Raw genomic sequence first — 24,673 nt, 5'->3', positions numbered from 1 at the left:
AGCTTACACTGAAACAGACTGAAACTTAGAAAGCTGTAGCTCTCTGGAAGGGAAGATCATCATTGAATAATGACTTATATATCACTCTTTCATCACAAAGATTTATCACATCACTTCAGGAGAGTTTCTTAAGTCGTATGCACCAAATTGTTGTGTCCTTTTAGAAGCTTCAGTCCCCATTCATCATAACTGTGTGAAAAAGAGAGGCCAGAATTTCTCCTTGTTTTCCAAAGAAGAAAGACTTTTTAATTTTGCATGAACTAATCCTTTAAAAGAGCCACTTAGAAAGTTAAAAGGCAAAAGCATGTATGGAAAGAAGATAAGTGAAGTAGACAGACAGATAAGGGATACAACTGGATTACTGAAATGATAGCAGGAGGGATAAACAGACATGAAGAAAGCGGAAAGAGAATGACAAGGTCAAAAACAGACATTTAAAGAGGCAGACTTTGATCACATTTTAGTGTCTGAGTGCAGTTCTTCTGAAAGACACTCAGTGTGTCTTTAATTATGTTTATGAGTCTTGCGGTTAATAGAAATGATTTAAGAGACTCAAAAACACGAAAACAAGTAACACTCACCCACAATGTTCAAGTTCATTTGGAAGTCAATTTAATACCTTACTCCAATGTTGAACAGTGAGGTATAAAAGTCAAGACAATACTGATAATCTACGATTCAAGAACTAAAAATCAAAAAAAAAAAAAAAAAGGAAAAGATTCTGAAATGAGCCAATATTTTTTAAATATTATATTACAGAAAAATAAATAAAAATGACAATGATGCAGGAAACAGATTAATAAGACAAAGCAGATGAATAATATGATTAAGTGGACGAAGACTACTACGACAAAAAATACAAGGAAGAAGACAAAGAATAATAATAAAGATAAGAAGACAACGAAGAAGAAAGAATATTATTATTATTATTAAAGGGTTAGTTCAGCCAAAAATTAAAATTAAGCCATTAATTACTCACCCTGAAGTCATCCTAGGTGTATATGACTTTCTTCTTTCAGGCGAAATCATTTGATGTTATTTTAAAAATGTTCTTTGATCTTTCAAGCTGTTTGCTTGTGCTCACAGTTGTAAATGAAGTAGTTCTGGGGGAATTATTTATGACGTCAGCTCTGCGTCATATAAGGAAACTTTGCATCTTTTGTTCCTGTTAACAAACATTGTTTTCACGAGACTCACCGGCACATGCGCAACGGTGACCTCAATGGTCAATCGCCCGGAACTTCTTCCGTTTTACAAGTGTGAGTGCAACCTATATTAAAGTGATTATGAAGTTTTGAATATGGATATTTTTCTTACAAAAACACATCAATTCGTTACAGAAGGCCTTTGTTGACCCCCCGGAGCTGTGTGAGACACTTTTTTTTTTTTTTTTACGAATGAGCCTTATATTAACTTCTCATTTACAGATGAAAGATCAAGGCAATTTTTAAAAACTCCAACTGAATTCATCTGAAAGAAGAAAGTCACATACACCTAAGATGACTTCAGGGTGAGTAATTTATGGCTTAATTTTCACTTTTGGCTGAACTAACCCTTTAAATCAGCTTAGAAAAAATGCTAAATAGAAGCATTTTTACTAGTGGTCTCAGATGTTGGACCAAGTACAAGTATATCATACGTTTGTTTAGATGTCGTCATGTTGAAAGCCCATGAAACTGTTTCTTTAAGATGTAACAAATTACAATCACTTTTAAAGTGTCAAACACCTAACACAACTTGTGGTGGCCATGTGTCGAACTGAAAGAACCAAGAGTGTGTTAAAGAGAAAAATGAAACAAATAATTGAATACCTTCAGGAATAATTTCCAGTTCCCTGACCATACAGTATACACAGCAAAATAACAAACAGATTGGATGAATAATTTCACATTTCATTCACTCTGATTAATCCAAGGTCTTTGCTCTATTGATGTTTATTGGCGCTGTCATGTAGTTTTATTTATGTTCAATATATGAAATCAATTCCACTAAGCCACTTTCATTCATTTTGATTATTAGAATCTTTCTCATTTTAAATCTGTGGGTTTGGCCTCCTGTTCATGAAGATAAATGAGATGGATAAAGGAAAGAAAGAAAACCAGACTTAGATCATGATAGACCTCTATATGTGTTGTTTCACAGGGAGGGTTCGTCCACCATAAATATTTATTTAATATACTCCATTTATCAGCAGAAACCACAATGAAAAGACATACAGGGTCATGATGGTTATAAAGAGACCTTAGAACAAAAAGCAAATTACACATGTCCCAATGCAAGCCAAGACTCCCTGAGGCAACGAGCATTTTAACCCCTCACCGTTATTAACGCAGTGCCCCTGACAGGGCAAGGGTCGTACCATTAGGCTGTTCAGCCAAAGGGTGGGGGAAGAAATCAGGCGAAAAAGACAACCATCCAACTGATAAGATAAATTACTGCACCCTTTTAATACTCACTGACTGAACATGTGCAAGTGTGATACTAATCAATTGTAACCCTAACAGAAATGTATACATATAAACATGTATTTGTTTTATATATAATGATGGATTTGTTTCTTACAAACACAAAGGGTTTTGCTTCACAAGATGTTGACTTGACATATGGATTACTTGTGGATTATTGTGATGTTTTTATCAGCTGTTTGGACTCTAATGGCACCCATTCACTGCAGAGCATCCGCTGGTGAGCAAGTGAAATAATCTGTTCCAACGAAAAAACAAAAAAACAAACTTTTATCTTGTATCGTTACTGAAATAATTTTTCATTTTAAACAATACGGTTGTGCAAATGATTCAACGACTCATATAAAACTCACTTGTTTCGTTCTTGAATTAATAAACATTTAGAAAAGTATAGTTCAAAGTGATTCATACTCACCCAACACAAACAAACAGAAACCCAAAAAACTATGTGGTTTTAGCAAAATTAGCAACTGAGAAATATCCACCACTAGTATGAAAAATACAAATAGGACTCTAGCGATGCTGATTGGATAGTCAAATCAGGAACAGAACTAATGGATAAACAATGATTTGCGAGCATATTTGATTGGCAAATAATTTCTTAATTTAGACTATAAGTGAAATTGCTCTTTTTGTGGGTCACCTTTGCTTTTAAGACAGGAAGTGACTGTATTTATTCACAGGAAACACTGTCAATCCCATTCTCAGGCCTGTCAGCTAATCGAAAAGGCGATTATTGAAAGGGAAATGACTCAAACTCTCTCTAATCCAAATCCCCATGTGCTAAACAGGCTGTATTTCCCCGTAAGCCAAAATAAAGACCTGTTTCCTCTGCCTAAGTCATCTGAACCTCACCCCGGGTGAGCAGGTCTAAGGAAGTGCGAATGTCCCTAAAGAGGTCTTTGGAGGCTGGAAGATTCCAGATTTAAGCAGAACTGATAGGCTGATTGCGGATGTGGACGTCCACTCCCTTTGCTGAGGGGCTATCGGCAATCGGAGACTGGAGGGAAGTGCTTTCATCCTAGGAAGGAAAAGAGCTTCCTTTTTTCATCTGTCACTCGGAGTTCCCCATCTCTTGGTCATTTTGTAGACCCCCTGATGGACGAATTTTACATAAATCATATTTTTACACACTGCAGTATAAGGTGAAATGTCTGTATGCACAGGGGTCCAATTTAATTCAGTCAACGAGGAGGCAAAAGCCAAAGCTAATTACTATAAAAGAGCTGATTCTGAGCAGAAGACTGAGGGACTCTGTTTAAGAGAGGCTCTGTCCTTTTACACAGCATACTGACTGTGTTAACCTGCTAACCCTAGTAATTATCGTAAGGGTTATCCTGTATTTGGGAATATGATCTTTGCCTTCTTCCAGACAGACTGCATGTCTGGGTAAGGCTATATATCCTTCACAAGTACGGCCTGTCTTTAATGGAATAAGTGCATTCAATATTTATTGTTTACTAATAAAATAATAATAAGTAATAAGCAACCAAAAGTCAATGGCCAATCAAAATGCTTCCCTTTATAAATCAATACATATTGATTTGCAGTTTCAACTCTCTAGTTCGATAATACAATATATATATATATATTTTTTTTTTTTTTTTTAAAGTAGAAAAAAAAATGTAATACATATTTATGTTTAAACTTTAGCATTAACATGTATATATTTGCAAGCAGAGGCATACAAATCTAAACACGCAGCCTGAACAGAATCCAATCCACCACCCTTGAAATATTTGTTCTCTAAAAAACTTAACAGCTTGGTAAACACTTGTCTCTGCTGATCTGGAATGGTGAAGGTTTCTGGTTTAGATATGATGCCCAGAGGGATTTGTTTCTTGTGGGCGGGCTGGAAGGGAGAGGTCCCTGATCTAGTGCCAGTTTCGGTGTGGCCTTGTAAAGGTGGTGTGATTTGGGGCCTCAAATAACATTAAAGGGTTCTTACCACATTGTGTATTATGTGCATATGATTCACACTGACACATGTTATTTGTACTTTCAACCTACGCTAAACTGCAGCTGTCATACTTCAGTGAACCAGTACAGAGGAAATGAAGCTGGCTAACATCAACCTGCCCTTCGCTCAACAAAACACTACAGGAGACTAAAAACATGAAGAAATGTAGAGGTGAAACAAGCCAGATTCAAACTCAGTTTGCCCATAAAAGCACCATAGCACACCAGGTGTCTGATCATCACATTGATCCACTAGACAGATTAACCACATTCAATGACAACCCAAAATTAAAAACTGAACCCAGTACAGTTCTTAATTAGTGATGCAATATTCTTGAGTAATGTAAATTGGGCTTTTATATTTAAAACTGAAAATTATGAATTTTTATTTAAAATGTATTTATACATAGATATTCTTAAATATATATGTTATTATTTATTTATTTGCTCATACAAATCCAAAAAATTACTTTGGCCCTAGAAATATGCACATTTATAACCAATAAAGTGGTTAAAAATAAACACAACAAAGGTTGCATGTATCTGGTATATATCTTCTAGTGCATGATTCACTAGGGCATGTTATTCCAAAAATGCAATAAAAAGAAGAATACATTAATAAAAATAAATATAATTAAATATGCTTATAATTTTATGCAAGTAAATTTGGTTGCAAACCAATCAAACAATAATATGTATGAAAATACAGTCTGAATTTCGTGAAAGTGAAAGTGACGTGACATTCAGCAAAGTATGGTGACCCATACTCAGAATTTGTGCTCTGCATTTAACCCATCCGAAGTGCACACACACAGAGCAGTGAACACACACACACACACTGTGAACACACACCCGGAGCAGTGGGCAGCCATTTATGCTGCGGCGCCCGGGGAGCAGTTGGGAGTTCGATGCCTTGTTCAAGGGCAATTAAGTCGTGGTACTGAAGGTGGAGAGAGAACTGTACATGCACTACCGCCACCCACAATTCCTCCACAACCTTTCGATTGGGAGTCCGACTCTCTAACCATTAGGCCATGACTTTCTATAACTTAATGCATAATACAGAATGAGATAACATGAGTAATAGATTAGATCATTCTAATGCCAAAACATATTAGCCAAAAACACATGTAGACACATTTCACATATAAAACATTCTTTGCATTTATTTATAAACATTTACTGTATCTAGCCATTTTATCAGCTAAATTTGTCATGGGAAATATCTTTGTAACGACAGATAAAAGAGGAGGAAGCAATTGCAGGCAATCAGATGTTGTTTATTGATAAAGAGTGTCCAGAGTGTTGGCAATGGCAAGGAAGGTCTACGGTGGCGTGAGAAGAGCGGGATGGTGAAGTCAGCGGTGCAGGTGAAGGTGGTCAATGGTTGGAACCAGGAACAGACCGGAACACTGACACGCGGACGACAACACGAATCCAAACCAGCACACAAACACGGAGGACGGTAATCCAGCTAGTGCATGGAGACATAAGAGAGGATCTGACAACAGAGAGAGAGCGAGGTGAGTATAAGTAGCAGAGGTATGATGACGATCAGCTGGAGCGAGACAATCAACACCCAGGTGATGACAATCAACTAAACGAGCACAAGGAGACAACGTAAGTACAAAAACAATAACAAAACATGACACGGAGGAAACACTGGATTTCCTACCGTGACAATCTTATAATTCCATACTCTCATCTCATCTCACCTCTATGATGAAACAATAGCATTTTAGAGATAAAGCACGTCGCAAAAAGGTGTTTTGTCTGTGTTTTATTGCACGTAGGTCGAGATTAAAGCTTTTACCAAAGCGTTTAAAGCAACAGTGGCACATTGACTCCACATTTAGATGCAACGCTCAGTTAAGGGTGAAGATATGAGGTGGGAGGACTTAGATAAAGATGATTTCCATAAACAATCTCAGCGATGCCTGGGCGAAACATGAGTGAGCAGCTAAAATGGAGGTTTGCTGAATGAATTTTCAGTGATGGTATGATCGGATCACAGAAAGAAAAAAAAAAAATTGGCGTCATGGAGTATGATATCATGCAACAGCTCTGTATGAAAAAAAGAGAGAAAAAAAGAGAGACAATGCACAGAAAGAAAAAAATGAGGTTAAAAATCCCCATCTGCTCCCCTTTCAAGGGCCAGGGTCCTTCTGACCTGTCAATCAAGTTAACAAAGACAGACAGGTATTTTGATTTCAAACATCAGTGCTGACTGAAACAGCATGCTACTGGTGATTCAACAGTGGCTACGAGATACACTTCAATTACCTGCTTGGACACATGATGTGTTGATACATAGCAAATAGTCAAGAATACAAACATAAAAAGCATGTCAATCATTCAGTAGGCGGAGCTAAGCATAAAGAGATCAGGTCCTCCTGATGGAATGTGCTGTGGACCGCATGAGGCTTGCGGAGAGACACATGAAAACACTACCAGATCTGACTTGTCATGTATTATTCTGTGGTGACTGATTGATTTCAATAGCATTTTGTTTGCTTTGAACTTTTCCTCATGCTGGATTCAAGACTGCCAGAAAAAAAAAATCTATTTAGAAAAACATGAACTCAACTTTTTGGAACTAGAAATTTTTAGCACGGGAACTACATGTTTAAGGAACTTTTGCGGTGTATGCAGTATGCATGCACAATAGAAGAATTATTGTGCTTAACAAGACCAAATATATCATATTACAAGCTATAGTGCCACGGGTTAGTGAAAAATGATTAAATGCTAATAAAGATGCCAAATTCCAAAACAAACATTTCTAACTTTAGTCCACTTATAGTTTAATGCATAGATGTGCCAGGTATTTAAATAATGATAATAATAATAATAATAATAATAATAATAATAATAATAATAATAATAATAATAATAATAAAAGTATACTTTAGCAAGGTCAAATTGTATTTTCAAATGATCTTAGTAAATATAAACAATCGTTATGCTTGTTGCTTATGTGATGCAGTGTATGCAATCAGCGATAAAAAAAGAAAAAAAAAATATCTGTCATATAATAATTATTTCATAAAGTGGTGGGGACAAAAATTGGCAAGCCAAAAAATATATAAAAAAATAAACAAATGACATAAATAAAATGCTTATTCAACGGTTACATTAATTTTTAGATCGAGGAAACTCTGGGACATGAAATTTTCAATACATATATAAAAAAAAATAATAATCTGATCTACTGTAGGTGAATCAGCCTTCACAAAGTATTTTAAAATGCATGTGATTATAACAAAACCGCTCTCAGCGTTTCTACAGGAAACACCCATCTCTTCATATTATATTTATGAGTTTTTCACTTTTTAACCTCTTCAACCATCTGAATATTTCATTAAGATACACTCTCAGTTCAATGTCTTGGCATGTACAGAGAATAAAACACATTTTAAGTGATATCCTTTGAAAACAAACTGAGGGGCTTTCCATGGTTTTATTCCCTATAATTTTCTCCCACCTGGAATAACCTCTCATGTTTAAGAGCTGCAAAACTCTTGCAGGGTACTTTAGGGCCTATCGCTTGCTCACTTCAAGGAAAAAGAAGCCTTTCAACACCTAAAGCCAGTGGGTTGAAAGATGCCAAAGATTTTGGTCCATAAAACATTTTTTCTCATATTAAATCTTGACAGAGCCTTGGACAACATGAGAGAGAAGGAACAAAATTGACTACTTACTGATTTAACAATAAACCTTGACATTTATACATCATAATCTTTGGACTGTCAGTCGGAGTAGATTAAACCTGACTAAGTAGATCTCCTGAGTAATGTCACGTCGTAATTCACATATACAGTAGATATAATGCTATTAGCTCTACTTAAACGTCCTCTCATAAGAACTGCCACAAATGCCTCAAGAGACAAGACTGTTGAGGATTACTAGGTACCAAAAAAAGGTCAAACTATTTTCAACCAAAGTTCTGGAGCTTGAAATCTCTTATCGTCCCCATGGTTCTCAATCAGTAGTTCGAACACAAAGCCATTGTGTGTTACCTCTAAAGTGAATGGCAGATAGACACAAAGTGATGAAATGAATACAAAGAGCATTAGCTGAGAGACAGAGAACATCCAAATGAAAACCATCAACTGCCTTCACTGGAGTGCAATATATTAAAGATAAGAGGATGTCCCACGGAGTGCCAACTTTGAACGTTTGATGAAATCCAGGCCATTTTTTTTTATTGAAAATGGTCATTCGGGTTGTTTGATGTGGGCAAACAAGCTGATTGATGGATACATTATAAATGACCTGACCTTGTAGATCTTTCATTGACCATGGAACAATGTGCATTCATTGAAGCCACTGTAAGTCAAGGGAAGTTGAACTCTTGTTCTCGGGGGCCATTTGCGGGTCTGTTGTCCAGAGCTGATTGTACTGACTGTGAAGTTTATTAAAACCCAGGATTTCTTCCTTCCCGTCCTGCTGTCTCTGAAGAACCCGTCTCCATGACTACCCTTTAGATGCCCCATTTGAAAGGAAATTATGGGTTTATTGGGTAAATAGACCTTTTGGAACTGTCAGGAGAAATACTGAGAAAGACACAGCGAGAGGTAGGAAGAAGCAAGAACAGACCAAAGCAGGAACAAACTCTCCCAAGAACATCATTAATTATGCAATGACCTGCGGGCCAGCTAAACACATGCAGCCCTATCTGGATACAGTGACTGGGTGATGAAACAGCAGGAGTCTCTTCTCCTTTCATGTGCTGTGGACTCGAAGCAAAACTTGCCTTTGGAGTGACAAATAGGTGAATATTACACCTGATCATTTAAGGCTATTTGGAAAATGTCTCTATTTTTTTCAATAGGCTACAATAGAAGTCAGTAGGGTTAATGTTGTTGGGACCACAGAATATCTTCGAATTATTTTATATTCTTTAGAAGAAAGTCCATCATACAGGGTTGGAATTAGGGCTGCACGATGTGTCGTTTAAGCATCGATATCGCGATATACAAATCCACGAATCCATAGTCACATTGCAGGATGTGCGATGTAAGCTGTCATAGTTGATCCGCTATTCATTAACCGTATGGTCCAGCTGCTCCCCGGCCCTTGACGATTGTGATTCGCAGATTAATTGCACAGCTTAACCATCACAGAGTGAAACTTTATCATTGACAGGACTGAAAAACACATGCAAGTTTAACAGGGCAGAGAGAGAGAGAGAGAGCGCATGAGAGAGAGAGAGAGAGCGAGCCGTCTTCAAACAACATGAGCGCTGTCTTGCTCTCTCTCCCTCGCGCATATTAATCAATTGACACGATGGTGTCCATGTTTAAATCATTTAAAATGAGAATGTAAGTGTGCTCACCCCATTTTTTGTTTGTAAAAAAAAATTAGATTAGATTTCATATCGCAATATATATCGCAATGTCATTTTTTCCCAATATCGTTCAGCCCTAGTTGGAATGTCATGAAAGTGGTTAAATGACAGATTCTTTTTTTTTTTTGTTTTTTTTTTGGGGTGCGAGTCCATTCCAGATCACCTCCAAATAGTTTTAGTAATCCAATCAGGGCAAACGCATGTGAATGACAGATGCAAAGTTGTCTGTAATGACTGGATTATGCCAATTTATAACACAAGGACAGCTCACAGAAATGGGTAGATGAAAAACATTAAAACCTTCATATGAAATCATTTGGAATGGTAAAATATTATATTTGAAAATGACAATTTACTCTAAATGTTACAAAAACAGTCTTCCGTTTAGGAATAAAATTCCCCCATTCACCAAAAAAAGAAAATAACCCTTGGCAAACTCATTTAAAATCATCTGAGCATGAATCTTAGAGCCTTCTTGTCTACACTGAAGTAGGTTTAAAATTACAGCAGAGACTCGAGAAACACATTGGTGATTATGACCTGAGCCTAAATGCAACATGAGCTGTCTAATGGGCTGTTATACTGTCAATTTAAAACAGAATATAAAAATTAAACACAGACCTTCATCTTCCTCGCTAAGAGCTAAAAGCTCTGTAAAACAAATCCCAAGGCTGAATTCAAAAACTTAAAGATCATGTTCTCCAGTAAAAGGTGATGAAAACCGATTTAGAGCGCTCAAACTGTGATTAGTCGTTTAGTGATGACTGACGATAGAAAAGCTAGTATATCTTGTTATTATAGAGCACATAAACATTGCGAAACTAAAGTATGTCACCTATTTGACTGTACTGAGGTATCAGAGAGCTCAAAATATGTCTATTTTCTCAAATTTATATTGATGTAAGGGGCAAATGTCTTATGTTTGGGTTGTTTAAAAAAAAAACTCATAAAACGTTCACGAACATCCATTTACATGATGATGATAGCTGCGACCAACTGGAGGTCCGTGAGGATTTGTATGTTTGAACGGCTACAGATTTGGGATAAGAAACTGACACTTTTTATAAGTAGCCTGGGACGAGGGTTAAAAGCTCTGGAGAGCTTTTGTGGGGTTCCTTGTTGAAATTTTGCAATGGGTAACTGTTCAGTAACACGCACCGAAGCCAGCATGGTTTATTTATTCAAGTTAATGCACGAAACTCAAACTCTGTCTTAACAGCATGACATCACCTCAAACCAGGGTCGGACACTCCAGAACCAGTTGGAAGTGTTTTGAAATAATGTTTAGAGTAGATTGAAACTGAATTCACTTTTGAATAAATATACAACTTTTGGGGATCATGTGCTCAACGTGTTGCCCCCTCGGACCCTGCAGTAGGTAAGAACGTACAATCGCACGGCTACATAATTTGGCCTCACTATTCGATACTCTTATAAATACCTGCGTATATTCAAGGTTCGGAATGCACTATTGGGATGCAGTTGGAAATTTTCATTCCTGGAATCATGGCAGCGTTACACTTTTGCCGAGCTGTAGCTCCTACTAATTACACCAATTTCAACGACAATCTCTTAACTCTCACTTTTGTTGTTTTTAGCCTGATTAAACCCTCAAAGCCATTTAAAAATAAATATCAAATATGTGCATCCACCTACACAATCCCACCCAAACACCTACAAACCAGCTGAATGTGTTGTTGCTTCAGCTGTTAGACAACCAAGCCAAAACATGTCTTTTTCAAAAAATAAGCTTACTTTACACCTAATTAGCATTTGCTGTAGATCATTTTTATTTCTTTAAGCAAAGCTTAGCCAAAAAATAGCAGAGATACACCTTGCCCTTAAATTGTATTTGCAAATTCCCTTTTGAACTTTGCCAAAGGTTGCAGCTCTGAAAAATGACGGGAATAAAACAAACAATCTTAACATTGTCATTTTTCTCAAGCCTGCATCCTAAAACAAATTTAGAAGCTTAAAGAAAATTCCACTTTAGCATGTTTTCAATGCAAAAACTGAAATGTAATAACCAGAGCTACTTGTTCTAGTCAAGCAGGAAACAAAGGTGCATTCATAAAATCCACAAAGGAGACAAACTCGAGCTCTATAGATATTGATAAGCCTGCCAAATATGTTCCACTCAAGCACACAAAACACAGGTTGCTACAAGAAACTGTTGGCTAGGAGAATTCATAAGTCCACAAACAATACACCTTTAAAAAAAAAACTTTTTAACTATAGGTTTTGCTAAAAAAAATATCTGAGGAGTAAAATACTGAACCAGACTCTAAAAAGGAATCTCTTTGCATATTTGCAAACTCAGTTTTATAATTAACGGTCTGGTAAACTTGGCATTAGACATGCACCATGTCTGGTTGGCTGAAAATCCCCACTCTGGTTAGCACATAACATGTAGCCGCTGGCAGATCAGGGCAATATTTAATTAGATCAACTACTGGTTTTAATTTGAGTTCTAATTTAAGACATCTTTAACATTTTGGAGGAAAATCCCATGGGTTTAACCACAAGGCAACCTCCTGTGATTGCTCCAAGGCCTAAAAAAATGCCTCAACTATCTCTGAGGTCTTTGTGTTAATCAAATTTTTAAGCATACATGTTTTTCATTCCATAATGATAGGGTACATGCAAATAAGTTTCTTCTGCTGAGTAGAGAGCACTTTATCAGTCTAGACATGCAAAGCACACCAAGTGAATGACAGAAACAGAAGCATGGGGGGGGGACACCAAAATGAACTATAAATGGCTAATAAAGGGAAAATTATGTGTAAAACAAATCTGTTTTAGAACATTTTCCCCCTCAAAAATCAACCTTTTAAATAAAAAAAAAAAAGGAAAATATAAAAAAAACAAGGCACACAGAGAAGAATGGTACTGAGAGGATTGGGAAAGAAATTCCACATTTTATCGTTGCCTCGGGATATTTCCTTGCTGCCAACCGGTTTGTTCGCCACACGTCAATCACAGTTTGCTTGAGTTTGCCAGCAGCTATGTACTCAGCCCACTGAATGTGACACTGTAAATCAATATTGAGACAAATCTAATGTGAAAAGCCACTCAAATACCTTTGTCCGGGGCACATATTGTCAGGGTTTTTCTCAAATTTCCATCAGCAGGTTTAACAGAAGATTCATAGATGGTATTGGTTTAATTTACCATGCATTGAAATTCCACATGAACTCTCGACCATGACCAACGCTAGGGTGTGGATTTTTATACGACACAGTTTCCACAGCATTCTGATCAAAAAGGAAGACTGAGAGGGTCATGGGCTATTTGCTTCGGGCTAGGGTGTTCATCTACAAAGGATGCCCCCATCCGTCCCTAAATTTCACTGTAAACATGCCAACGAGAGACCGGCATAACAAAATGAACAGTTGACATTCCTTCAGTGAACCGCTTACGCTGACAGAATACCACATTGTAGAAGCTCAACCACCGTAACGGTGAGGATAAACACAAATAAAAGAGAATCCAGATGTATTTATAGCAGCACAAGTGACTTCTGAATCATTTGCGTGTCCATAATCAACTCAATTCAGACTATAGCGGATTAAAAATTTTGTACAGTCAAAAGTATGACAAATAACTATATAAATAAATGAAAAAAGATCATATGAAATCCTATAAATGTTACTTTACGAAATCGTATAAAATGAGATCGTCTGCAATTGTATAAATGTGACTGTAATAAATCACACAAAGCAAGATTTTACAGAATCTTACAAGAGGTCACTGTGATGAATGAAATCAAATGAAACTAGAAATGTAACTGCAATTTGCCGTAAGAGTGTTTTTCAATAGCTATACAACAAATGTTAATATAAATACATATAAATTAAATAACAATACAATTTAATAAATTATTATAAATGTAGTTATTTCATTGTTTAAGACAGTTGTCCATTTTAAGAGTGGAGGAAAGTGGCAAAGTAGTCAGTATGCTTATAACTAGTAAAAAGTCATTTCGAAGAGCTGTATCAGGATGTCCATCTAAGTCTAAAATTATGGCCCATAATTAGAGCTTCAGCTTCATTTTGACTGAAGTTCATGCTCAAGCATTGCACACACACCCACACACACACACCTGTTGCCTTACCTTTGTGAGACAGACGTAATCTCGGATACACAGTCTTTACTGATTGAGTTGCAGAGCAGATACATAGCGTCATGCAAAACATGAAGGTCCACACACCACATGCCATCCTCGCCCAATCCTCTTGAAACGTCTCACACTGTCTCCTTACGATCCACCTCAAGCAGCCTCCATCCGCGCTGAATGACTGAATTGCCGGTTGCAGAAGAAAATTAGTTTGCTGTCATTAGAGCAGTGAACTGAAACTCACTTGATTGACGCTTAGGGTGTGTTCTGAGATGCTTCTGTGGATTCCAGTGTGAAGAAAGTGTCTAAACTGTGCGCAATGCTGTGACTCAACCCTGGCTGACTGTTCCTGTCACTCTCACCAGAGGCAATGCATTCCTCAATCTCATAAAAATGTGAGTGCGAGCGTGTGTCAGACAACAAGCGCACTGATCTTGGAGATCTTCCGCCTCCTCTCTCTCTCTCCAGCTCTGTGAAATACTGCCCTTCCACGTGCCAGCCCTCTCTCCCCTCCTGACTGCTTCAACTTCCCTGCCGCACACATGGACAACAGCCAAACACTCCCATGCACCCCCACCCTTCTCTTTCACTCTCTCCTTCTGCCTATCTCGCCTCTTAGTGTTCTCCTCTGTTAATGACGCACTTCTGTTGTTCTCATATCAGGGACCATGTTAACATGCAACTGAAAATTATGATTAATTTTGTAATTTGGTCATATTGCAGTAACCTCAACTGCAGTTGGACAATACATACAATTTCAGAAATCAGACATCTGGCAAACTGCTTAATTAATCAGAAATCCGTCATATAAACACTTCTCCACAGAATATCCATATATAATATACATATTTATGCACATGTCCAGATGAAAGTAATTATGATTGATTTGTGGAAAAAATACATTTTTGAAAAGTCATATTATCAAAGAAACATTTTGTGGAGTATGAAAGCAACGTTATTTGTTTCTAAACTATAGATGATGTGAAAATAAATCAATCAGGGCACTGACAGCAGGATTATGAATGAGAATGAATTCAAGGCACAATTCATCCAAAATGGAAATTATGTCATTATTGGAAGCCACAAGGTTTCAGAATATCATCTTTTCCACAAAACAAAGCCAGCTTTGGAACGACATAAGGGTGAGTAAATGATAATAGAATTGATGTCGTTCCAAAGCTGTATGGCTTTGTTCTGTGGAGAAGATGATATTTTGAAGCCCACTGAATTCCAATGATGACAGAATTTGAATTTTGGTGAAGTTCCCTTTAAATAAGTTCATTACAGTGAAATAAATGACAGCATCTCCTGTATTTCCACACAAAAATGGAGAAAAGAGAAAACAGTCCACACTATGTCACAATGCTGATCATATGATTATATATATAAGCATTCTCTGCTCAATAAATAGATAAATAAATAAATAAATTATTTACTTCATTAAATTGCTTACCTTCTATCTCTCACACAAAAACATATTACCGTATTTTTCGGACTATAAGTCGCACCAGAGTATAAGTCGCATCAGTCCAAAAATAGGTCATGACGAGGGAAAAACATATATAAATCGCACTGGACTATAAATCGCATTCATTTAGAACCAAGAACCAAGAGAAAACATTACCGTCTACAGCCGCGAGAGGGCGCTCTATGCTGCTCAGTGTAGACTTGGGAGCACTGAGCAGCATCTCTGGCAGCATAGAGCGCCCTCTCGCGGCTGTAGACGGTAATGTTTTCTATTGGTTCATTTCTCTTGGTTCATTTCTCTCGGTTCTATAAGTCGCAGGACCAGCCAAACTATGAAAAAAGTGTGACTTATAGTCCGGAAAATACGGTAATTTAAAGCAGGGCTCCCAGTTATTTTCCCTTGAAACTAATTAAACAATAACAATGCATCAGTGCATCCATATTTATTCTGTAGCAGCTGTTCTTGATCAAACGTATCTATAATTTTCCAGTTAAAAAGTAAAAACAAACATGTTTTTTCTTGAATTGGGGCTTCATGAAGTAATAATTAAAACAACCCATTGCACATAATCCAGTTGTTGTTGTTCGATTATTGTTGATCCAAGTGTTGTTGTTCCAAATTCGGTGGGGAAAAAAAAAAACGCATGCCAAGAACACAAATACTGTTTTGTGTCAATCCTGGACTAGTCAGATTAAGGCTGACAAGAAATCAGAAGTGGATTTGTTAGATGATAAAGCGCTGATTCAACTCAACATACTGTCAATCCTCACAAACAATTAGCAATAAAGTACTTAGATAAATTTTAGCTGTAGTGCATAGCCTATGTATTTATGTTGATGTGCATTTTTATGTACCGTTGCTGTCTGAACAATTCCAGTCTTTCCACTAGGAATCTGTGTGCATCTGACATTCAGCTGGAGGGCAGAAGATTTCCCCATGCAGATTTCACAGTGGGTTCACTTTGCTTCATTAAATGCTAATAGACAACAGACCTTTTTGTCTGCAAAACATCTTTTTGCTTATGTAATGACATGTTTAGGCCTATTTACTGACACTGGTATGATTTTAAAAAATATATTTAGTTATACTGGCAAAACTGGGCACTTTTTTTTTTTTTTTTGTAATGCGCTCACATTCAGCAACTCATACGAACAGATACTTCACTTCCTGCAAGATGATCATGATGATGATGATGATGATTATTATTAATTATTATCATCAGAATAGTAATAATATCTAATTATTATTAGGGTTTATTTGTTCCTTATATATATATATATATATATATATATATATATATATATATATATATATATATATATTAGCATATTTACAGTGTTTGGCATTATAACCATTCACACACATTTATGTTGAGTTTATGAATGCAATGGCCAATCAGAGGTGTTCAGATGAGTCATCGCTGAAATAGCTGAGCTTTGTCAGTTAGTGCTCGAGTCACGAATTCTCTCATCAGAAACAACAAAGTGCATGTGATATTGTATGTGCGATGTAAGTATAGGAGATTTATTCATCATACACTAGGCTATAGATAGCATCGCTGACTGTAATGGGAGTGTTTTTAAAGTTCATATAGTCTGAAGTCAATGTTCTTTGATAATGTAAGAGGGTGTTCACATTTGTCATGTTATATTAAATTAAAAAGGAACTCTGGTGCGACTGCTCTGTTAGTGCAGTTCATCTGAGTAAGTGTAAATGCTGCCATCTGAACCATGGTGCGTACCAAACAAGCAGATTGAGACCGCTACAAAGATGGGTCTCGCTCCACTTCCAAAGAAACTCTGGTGAGGTTCGAATTAAATATGAACGCAACATGGACCAAATACTTCTAAACGAAACAAAAACAGGATTTAATCACAGCATGTATGCGACATGCTTTGACGACATGGAATGAGCAGGTAGTAAAAATTTAATCATTTGTACACACAACGAGCGCACCCATTCCAGCAGACGTCTTTAGATGTATTGGGCAATTTGATGTCATATACACCGATCGGTCTGCTCAGTGCCGCTCCAAGTCAAACTGATATTGTTGGTGTTTGGTAAGTTCTGTCACAAAACATACATCATTCAACCTGACCAATCAGGTTGTGAACAAATAATTATACCTTTAGGTTCACTGTCAAAAATTCCAATGTGAATGCGACATCCAAATGTAAAGTTTTTTTTTTCTCTTTGATTTCTTAATGCTTTCCAAACAAACCAAGAGAACGGAACTGCAAGTGTGAACGCACCCTAAATGTTCTTTGCTGGTTTTCGGTTTCTACTTTTTGGATAACTGAGGAAACGTAAGCATTATAATTAGTAACTTACAATGTTTCTATTTAACTAACATGTTAAATACAAATTTAGTCATTAAAACATCAGACCGCCCTTAGCTTGGAGTTTGTTCCCTTTCCAGCAATGAAACTAAGTAGGCCCTAAATAAAAAAAACAATAAATTAGCATGACGATATCATATATCCACAAACTCACAGGCTGATGATAGGATGATGTGAAAATTAAGCATAAAACTTGCATAAAGAGTTTATCTGAAACAATAAACAGCTCAAAGGCATGATGGTAACAAAAGGATCTCTGTCTGCGGGTGACCCCAAATACACTGCAGAATGCCACTTTCCGTTAAGGTTTTCATCTTGTTGTTTTTCAATATTACACACATTAGAATGCCAAGAGATAGAACTGTAGGACAGAAGTCAGCACAGATGTGCACTCGTTCATATAAACCACCAATGACAAATAAGGAGGAGCGCTCACGCTCCGATCATGACCAAATGATTAACTCACAGCCTAGATCTGTAGCTGTGGTGGATTGTGAGCAATCACTTTCATCTGCGACTGCGGTTACACTGCACAGTGCTGGAATCATTACAGCAGCTGTGTTCACCAATGGTTATTTTTGCGAGCACGATTAAACTGCACTTAACTTTTCTCTTTCAAGCTCCTTTTCTTTGTCATTCTCGCAACTACACATCCATCTTAGTTTGAGCTTTGAGCTCCTCCAGTCGGTGATTTGATTATCAATCCCTGAAGTTCACTGGGCTTTTACACTGGGCTCATTTGCTGTGGTCCGAACTCGATTGTTCCTTTCGCCACCCGCAGCGTGTAATGAACAAATGCAGTTGCCTTTCAATATGCTATGCATAATAGCATCAAAATAAAAAAAATAAAAAAAATTACACATACGCTCAGACGCGTTGTGTTCGCCATGCGTTTTCCGTGTGCGTGTGTGATGACGTAAGGCGACTGCAAAAGCACCTGGGTTCGATACAACTATTCTAATTGTTATTCTTGCAATAGATTAAAATAAAAAAAAAAATAATAAAATAAAATCGATACACCTATTCAGTGTGAAAGCAGACCAACACTGCGGACGGCGCCGGGAACAATCGCGCTCGGGTTCGGACCGCAGAAAACGAGCCCGTGTAAAAGCCCTCTTAAATACTTGAGCACACTTCCAGCTCTTAGATCAATCAAAAATTATTATTAATGACATTCACCTGTCATCTGAGAAGAATAGAGGTCGCTCTGTTCCTCTTGATAGCAGCAGTGCACATGTTAATTCGTAAACCAACAGCAGCTGATCCTTGTTAAATTCTGAGATGATGTCATTATACGTACTGTACTTCACATGTGGCATGCTGGTTACGCTTGCTTAATCGGGTGACATCATATTGCTTGGTAAATACTCTACTGGACCTTTTTTTCCCTTCATCAAAAGTGATCAAAAAACCCTCCCATTCAAACAATACCAAATAGTTACTCATTAAAAATCAGTATGTCCATCAGTAGGCAGGGAGTAGGCCTACTTGGCCACGAAACTCAGAAAAGCACATATAAAGCTGTATTTTAGAGCAAAAACATCTCAAATCAGTCTTCTTTATATTCTTATATTTATAATAGCAAACCTGGAATAAAATAATATAAAAAATAAAAGTAGGCTAGCTGGCTTAAAAATAGACACTTAAGCTGATTGTAAAATATCTGAAAATAACAAAATAACACAATAGTAAGTGGAATTTATTAATTTATTACATATATAAAATAGTATTTTGTTTTTAAGTGCAGTCTCTCTCATATGTGCTAGCTGGACAAACCTCAACAATCTCTGAACAACCTGTTTTTGTAACTTAAAAAAAAAAAAAGGTCAATGAAAAACAGAGACTGAAATCTTGATCTGAAATATGCATTTCTATATACCACAAGCTGAAAAAAAATACTAGCAAATTCAGTAAAAAATAAAATAAATAAAAAAGTAATAGCAACAATAGACTTACAATTTTCTTGTAAAACGTAACCCAATAATCTGTTTTATTTACAATTTAGAAGAATTCTATTTACTACACTGTAGTTTAAATAGGGTTTTCACTGTAGGGTTTTCAATTTCAATAGTGCAAGGGCGATCTCATCTTACTTTTCCATAGAGTGACTGTACCAGAATAAAAATGGCAAGATCTGTGGAACAATGAATGACTAATTGGTTCATTTTAAATACAACCCACATGAAACCCCAGCTTGAGTGAATGTGTCATATGTGTAGAGTTGAAGCTGTTTGAACTGCTTTGGCTGGGTTCTTGTGAATAAGTTGATACATGCCAGTCAACATCTGCCTGCTGCCCATTCCCCTAACCTTTCATTATCCCCTCCTTTCACTCTTTCTTTTATAATAACAGCTATCCGACAAACTGACAGTCACCCTACAATCTCCAGCTGAATGAGAGACAGAGAGAGAAACAGAGAAATAGAGTGAAGACTTTTGTAGCTGCGCCAGTTCAAAGGAAGTCATCAGAAATCACTCTGCTCATGCCAGCATATTTGACACGCTTATTATACTGACTGTTTCAAATTGAAATGGAAAAAGATAGTACTGTTTAATATTTCTGCTGTCATACATTTTCTTGGGAAACGTGTCTTTTTTTTTTTTTTTTTTTTTTTTTTTTTTTGGATTAGCTGAAAAGTTCAGATATCTGATGCTGATTTTAAATGCTGCAGCTCTCATGTTGAGGAAACATTTCAGATGACCATTTGTAAGAGGTATAAAAACAGATTTCAGATAAAGTATCTTATGTGCTTTCCTAACAATAAAACAAATCCTATCTGTTTATAAAACCAAAGACATAAATGAAAAGTTTTATTGCTCAAGGTGACTAAATAAAGTTACGAACATAAACAAAAGAGGATTTTAAAATGCAGTTACTTTACAAGGATCTTTATCTCTCCGATTTTATGGTGCTTGCCTGGACAAAAGATAATAATGTCATTACAAAAATGAATTAATGAATTTCCATCAACTGTAATTACTGTTAACGAAAAAAAATCTGTAATTTAAAGGTGCTGTAAATAAGTTTTGGACTCTACTAAAGCATAAAAATACCATATTATGTTCGTATCTATAGATATTTAAGAAATTTGCTAAGATAACATATTTGTTTCGTATCTGAAAAAACAATACTACAATAATTTATTCTCCTTTGTAAATATGCATTCTGGACCGGAATATCTGTCTTTGTTTTGGTTTGTGAAACCCGCACACTGCCAGTTTACCCAATTATATTTCGGCACCCCGGGTTGCCAGTTGGAGGAAAACACAGCGTATTTCATTTCATTCATCATCAAATGCACTCGTTTTTGTTGGCGTCATCAATCTGGCAACCTTCGTGTGCATCAAGTCTGAGGAGGAGGGGCTGGGTAAAAAAAATAAAAATAAAAAAAATACGCTCTCCAATTTTTTGAATGTGGTCTGCAATACCTAGTTCAACCACTTGGTGTCAATACTATGTACGGCACCTTTAAATATAGCTGAAATAAAATAAATATAATATTATATTGTCAATTATTAATGAAAAAATGCTGAAAGAAAATTAATTTAATTTAATCGAAACTTTATAAAATAAAAAAGCTTTTATTTTAATATGAATAATATAAAAGTAAATAAATAATATTAAGTCTCCTTTTGTTTTCTATTCAGTCTCATTGCTTTATCTCAGGGTAACAGCTAAGCTATTTTAAGACATCTCTTTTGTGATGTTTATTTTCTTTAATCCAAACTGTATCTCTAGGCTTATAAACTTGACCTTCTCTTCATCTGTCGATCACAAAGATCTTTCCCCTCCAAGTAACCCCGGCATTTTGTTTTGCAGACCCCTTTTAACCCCCCATTCACATCCCCTGTCAGCCCAGACAGCTTGCTGTGTGAAAAAAGACAGTTTAATTCGGTGTTAATATCGCAGATTAGTTTCCCTTTGGCCTTGTCTGGAGCCGCTGCATGCTTTCATGATTCACACAGCAGTGAAAATATTTTCTCTCATGTAAATGCTATGAAAACATCCTCCGCCAGCAGACAGCCACACCACAGGGGTGGGAGGAGCGCGCTGTCAGGGTGAAACATGCACCCCGTGATGAAAGCTCGTGGACGAAAGACTGCCAGCTCAACGGGGGTGTGAGGCTGTGGCCTGCAACAAAAGCTCTGTTCATCTTCAGAGAGAATTTTACTCTGCATCTAGTTTACACAGGTGTGCATCACATGTCCTCATAGTTACACACATTCACAAGCTATCACTAAACTTCATGCATACAGAAATTATACACATTAACTCACAATAGCATTGTCTAATTTACTCAGAATTGCACAGCTTTAAAGATCCAAATTTGTGGTTGTACTATAGTTGCATTTAAATTATTTTATAAATTATTTTTACATAAAAAAAATCAAACATTTCATTATCCCAACCATTCACATTTATACTATAATAATTATTTTCTAAGATGATTATTTAACTGTAAATGGAGAAGAATTCTGATATACAGTACAATTTTAATAAAAATATCAGCATTAATGAAAGCAGTAGAATAATTCAAATTAATGTATAAATAATAATAAAAAAATTAATCTATAGAAATTTGTTGACTCCTGAAAGTAATCACAATTCAAAATAATAATAATAAAATTATTATTATTATTGATAAATAAAACACATGTTGTGTGGCTCAGTGGTAGAGCATTGCGTTAACAGCGTGACAGGTTGTGGGTTCGATTTCCAGGGAACACACATAATAGTAAAAAAAAAGTGTATAGCCTGATGTAAACACATAAATGTAATGATCAATGGACTGTTGAATTACAGAAAATGTAATGCACCCCTAAAATGAAGCATCAATCGTCAGTTACTCCTTACGTTGTCTGCATAAAGAAAACACTGATCAAAGACAATCCCTCAATGCTAGACTTTGATTCAAGCCTTTTCAATGGTCTTGAGTGGCGAAAAATCACTTGTTTGAGAGAAGTATGGAAATTCACACACGGAGAGCCCTAGAGAAATGGACCAGCCATGACCAAGTAGGCTATTCCCTTTAAAGTTTTGAGCGTGTATCCATCACAATGCCATGGTCGAGCAGGCAGAGTGATTTAAGAGCCTCAAGAGAAAGGCCTCTCCGCTACACTTAACACAGAATGAAGTGCAACTTCCCAGCCAGCACCACAACAAAGCCTATAGCTCTGTAGGACTGTGGCGGAGCAGAGGATTACCGGCAAGAACATTCTCCATAAAACCCATTTCAGCTGAGGTGATTTCTCAAATGTCAGCAGCTGTAGGTCCATTTTCAATAGAAAGCCTGTTAGTTGCTTCCAACGCAGATGCCTGCATGATTCAAACAGTTAGTCAGGTATCACTGTTTTTAATACAACCCTCAGCACTTTTTCATTAAAGAGATGTTGTTGTTGTTTTAATATCTGCCCACAGCTCCATGACAGAGATTAGATGACCATCAGAGGACACAACCATCTAAAAGGCACTGAAATCTTGCCAGCGAGGTCTTAGATGTTGGATCTCTGCCTCTCTGAACTAAAAACTAATAAGACTGGATTAAAGTTGTATAAAGGTGAATGCTGGAGCCCGATAACACAATTGAAAAGTTAACAAAGTTAACTGTTCTGGCGTCTCATGCCCTGTCAGTCAATTTCTTGCTGCCTTGTGGTAAGAGTAAATACACTAAGAGTATATATTTGTTTTACTTGCATTATTTACCGATCTTCATCAAATACACAAATTAAAGACTTCTACAACTTTGATGTACAATATTGGCTTACCCACAATCTTAAAGGAATAGTTCACACAAAAATGGTAATTCTGTCATTGTTTACTTTTAGGGCCCTATGATTTCAGTGATCTGTAAAATCCAAAATCCAGCCGTAAAATGGACTACTCCGTATAATGTGTAATTTCATGAAATGTGCCAAATTTTGTATGAATAAATGGAAAGTCAATAGGCTTAAATTAAAATGTGATATGGACTAGTGTCTGTGAATATTGAGGCTCAAAATAGTATCTAAATATGAATTCTGCATGTCCTGTGTCTGTGCATGAATGAATGGCACAGACTTGTGTTTTCGTTTATTGAACTGTGCGTGATGCTTGCAGTGTTTTCTTTCTCCACTGCCTCAATATGAGTACATGAAGACATGAACAATGTCTAGACCTGCTCTGAGAGTCACTTCATGAGCATTTTAATGTTTCTTAAAAAAAAAAAAAAAAAAAAAACAAAAAAAAAACTCTTGTCGTATCATATACAAACAGAAACTTCAAGGTCTTCACAGCAACCCGTCAAAATAAAAGATTGGCTCAAGCCAAGAAACTTCAAGCATGTGTCAAGAAATCTGGAACATATTTCATGCAAAATCATAAAGAAGATGACAAAGGATAATTTGAATAAAGAAATGTAAGCCTACATTTAGGAAAAAAATTTTTCAGGAAAATATATTAAATATATTATATAAAAAAATAATATTGTTTCCTCATAATTCTCAGACTGTAAGAAATTTTGATGTTTTCCTTCTACTATTCCCAATATTTTAAAATATGATTTTTGTTATAGGAATGTACAATAAAATAAAATACAACATTTATACACTTAAACTGTCTGTCTTTAATACATAAATAAAATGTTACTCACACAGATTTATTTATTTATTTATTTATTTATTTGGTTAAGCAACACTGTTTTACATCACCAAGACTAAACAGACTACAAAACACCATAAAATAACCTTTTAGAAGTTTTTACTTTCATCCTACAGTATAATCTTATAGTCATTATAACTTTGGAAAGGACTTTAGGCTGTTCCTCTGCTCTTTCTCTTGTGTTAAACAGAAAAAAATCTGCAAATAAAGACATTTTTTTTGGGTGAACCATTTCTTCAGAAGCTATATTCAATGCTAAACAAAATAAGTTACTGAGCAGAGACTGTCGTGACAAGACAAGATATATTTCACCGCCAGACGTTCTTCAAAAAAAAAAAA

At 36.2% G+C, this 24,673-nt stretch overlaps 1 protein-coding gene across 3 annotated transcripts in view; it reads right to left on the bottom strand.

Moving 5' to 3' along the window:
- sema3e (sema domain, immunoglobulin domain (Ig), short basic domain, secreted, (semaphorin) 3E) overlaps positions 1 to 18,976 on the bottom strand; it is a 42,364-nt gene extending 23,388 nt beyond the window's left edge. The window contains exon 1 of one of the 3 annotated variants that reach the window (XM_052582062.1): positions 18,878 to 18,976. In XM_052582062.1, the coding sequence (XP_052438022.1) occupies positions 18,878 to 18,884 (7 nt within the window). In that variant the 5' untranslated portion in view covers positions 18,885 to 18,976. Of the gene's footprint in view, positions 1 to 979; positions 1,092 to 13,888; positions 14,416 to 18,877 lie in introns of those variants that run through there. The other 2 variants (XM_052582061.1, XM_052582063.1) reach the window with 2 other exon arrangements.
- Between the last annotated feature and the right edge of the window lie 5,697 nt (positions 18,977 to 24,673).

Source organism: Carassius gibelio, chromosome B18 (assembly GCF_023724105.1).
Source record: "Carassius gibelio isolate Cgi1373 ecotype wild population from Czech Republic chromosome B18, carGib1.2-hapl.c, whole genome shotgun sequence".
Lineage (NCBI taxonomy): Eukaryota > Metazoa > Chordata > Actinopteri > Cypriniformes > Cyprinidae > Carassius > Carassius gibelio.
The sequence above is the reverse complement of the archived record's forward strand: the minus strand, read 5'-3'. Positions and strand labels throughout refer to the sequence as shown.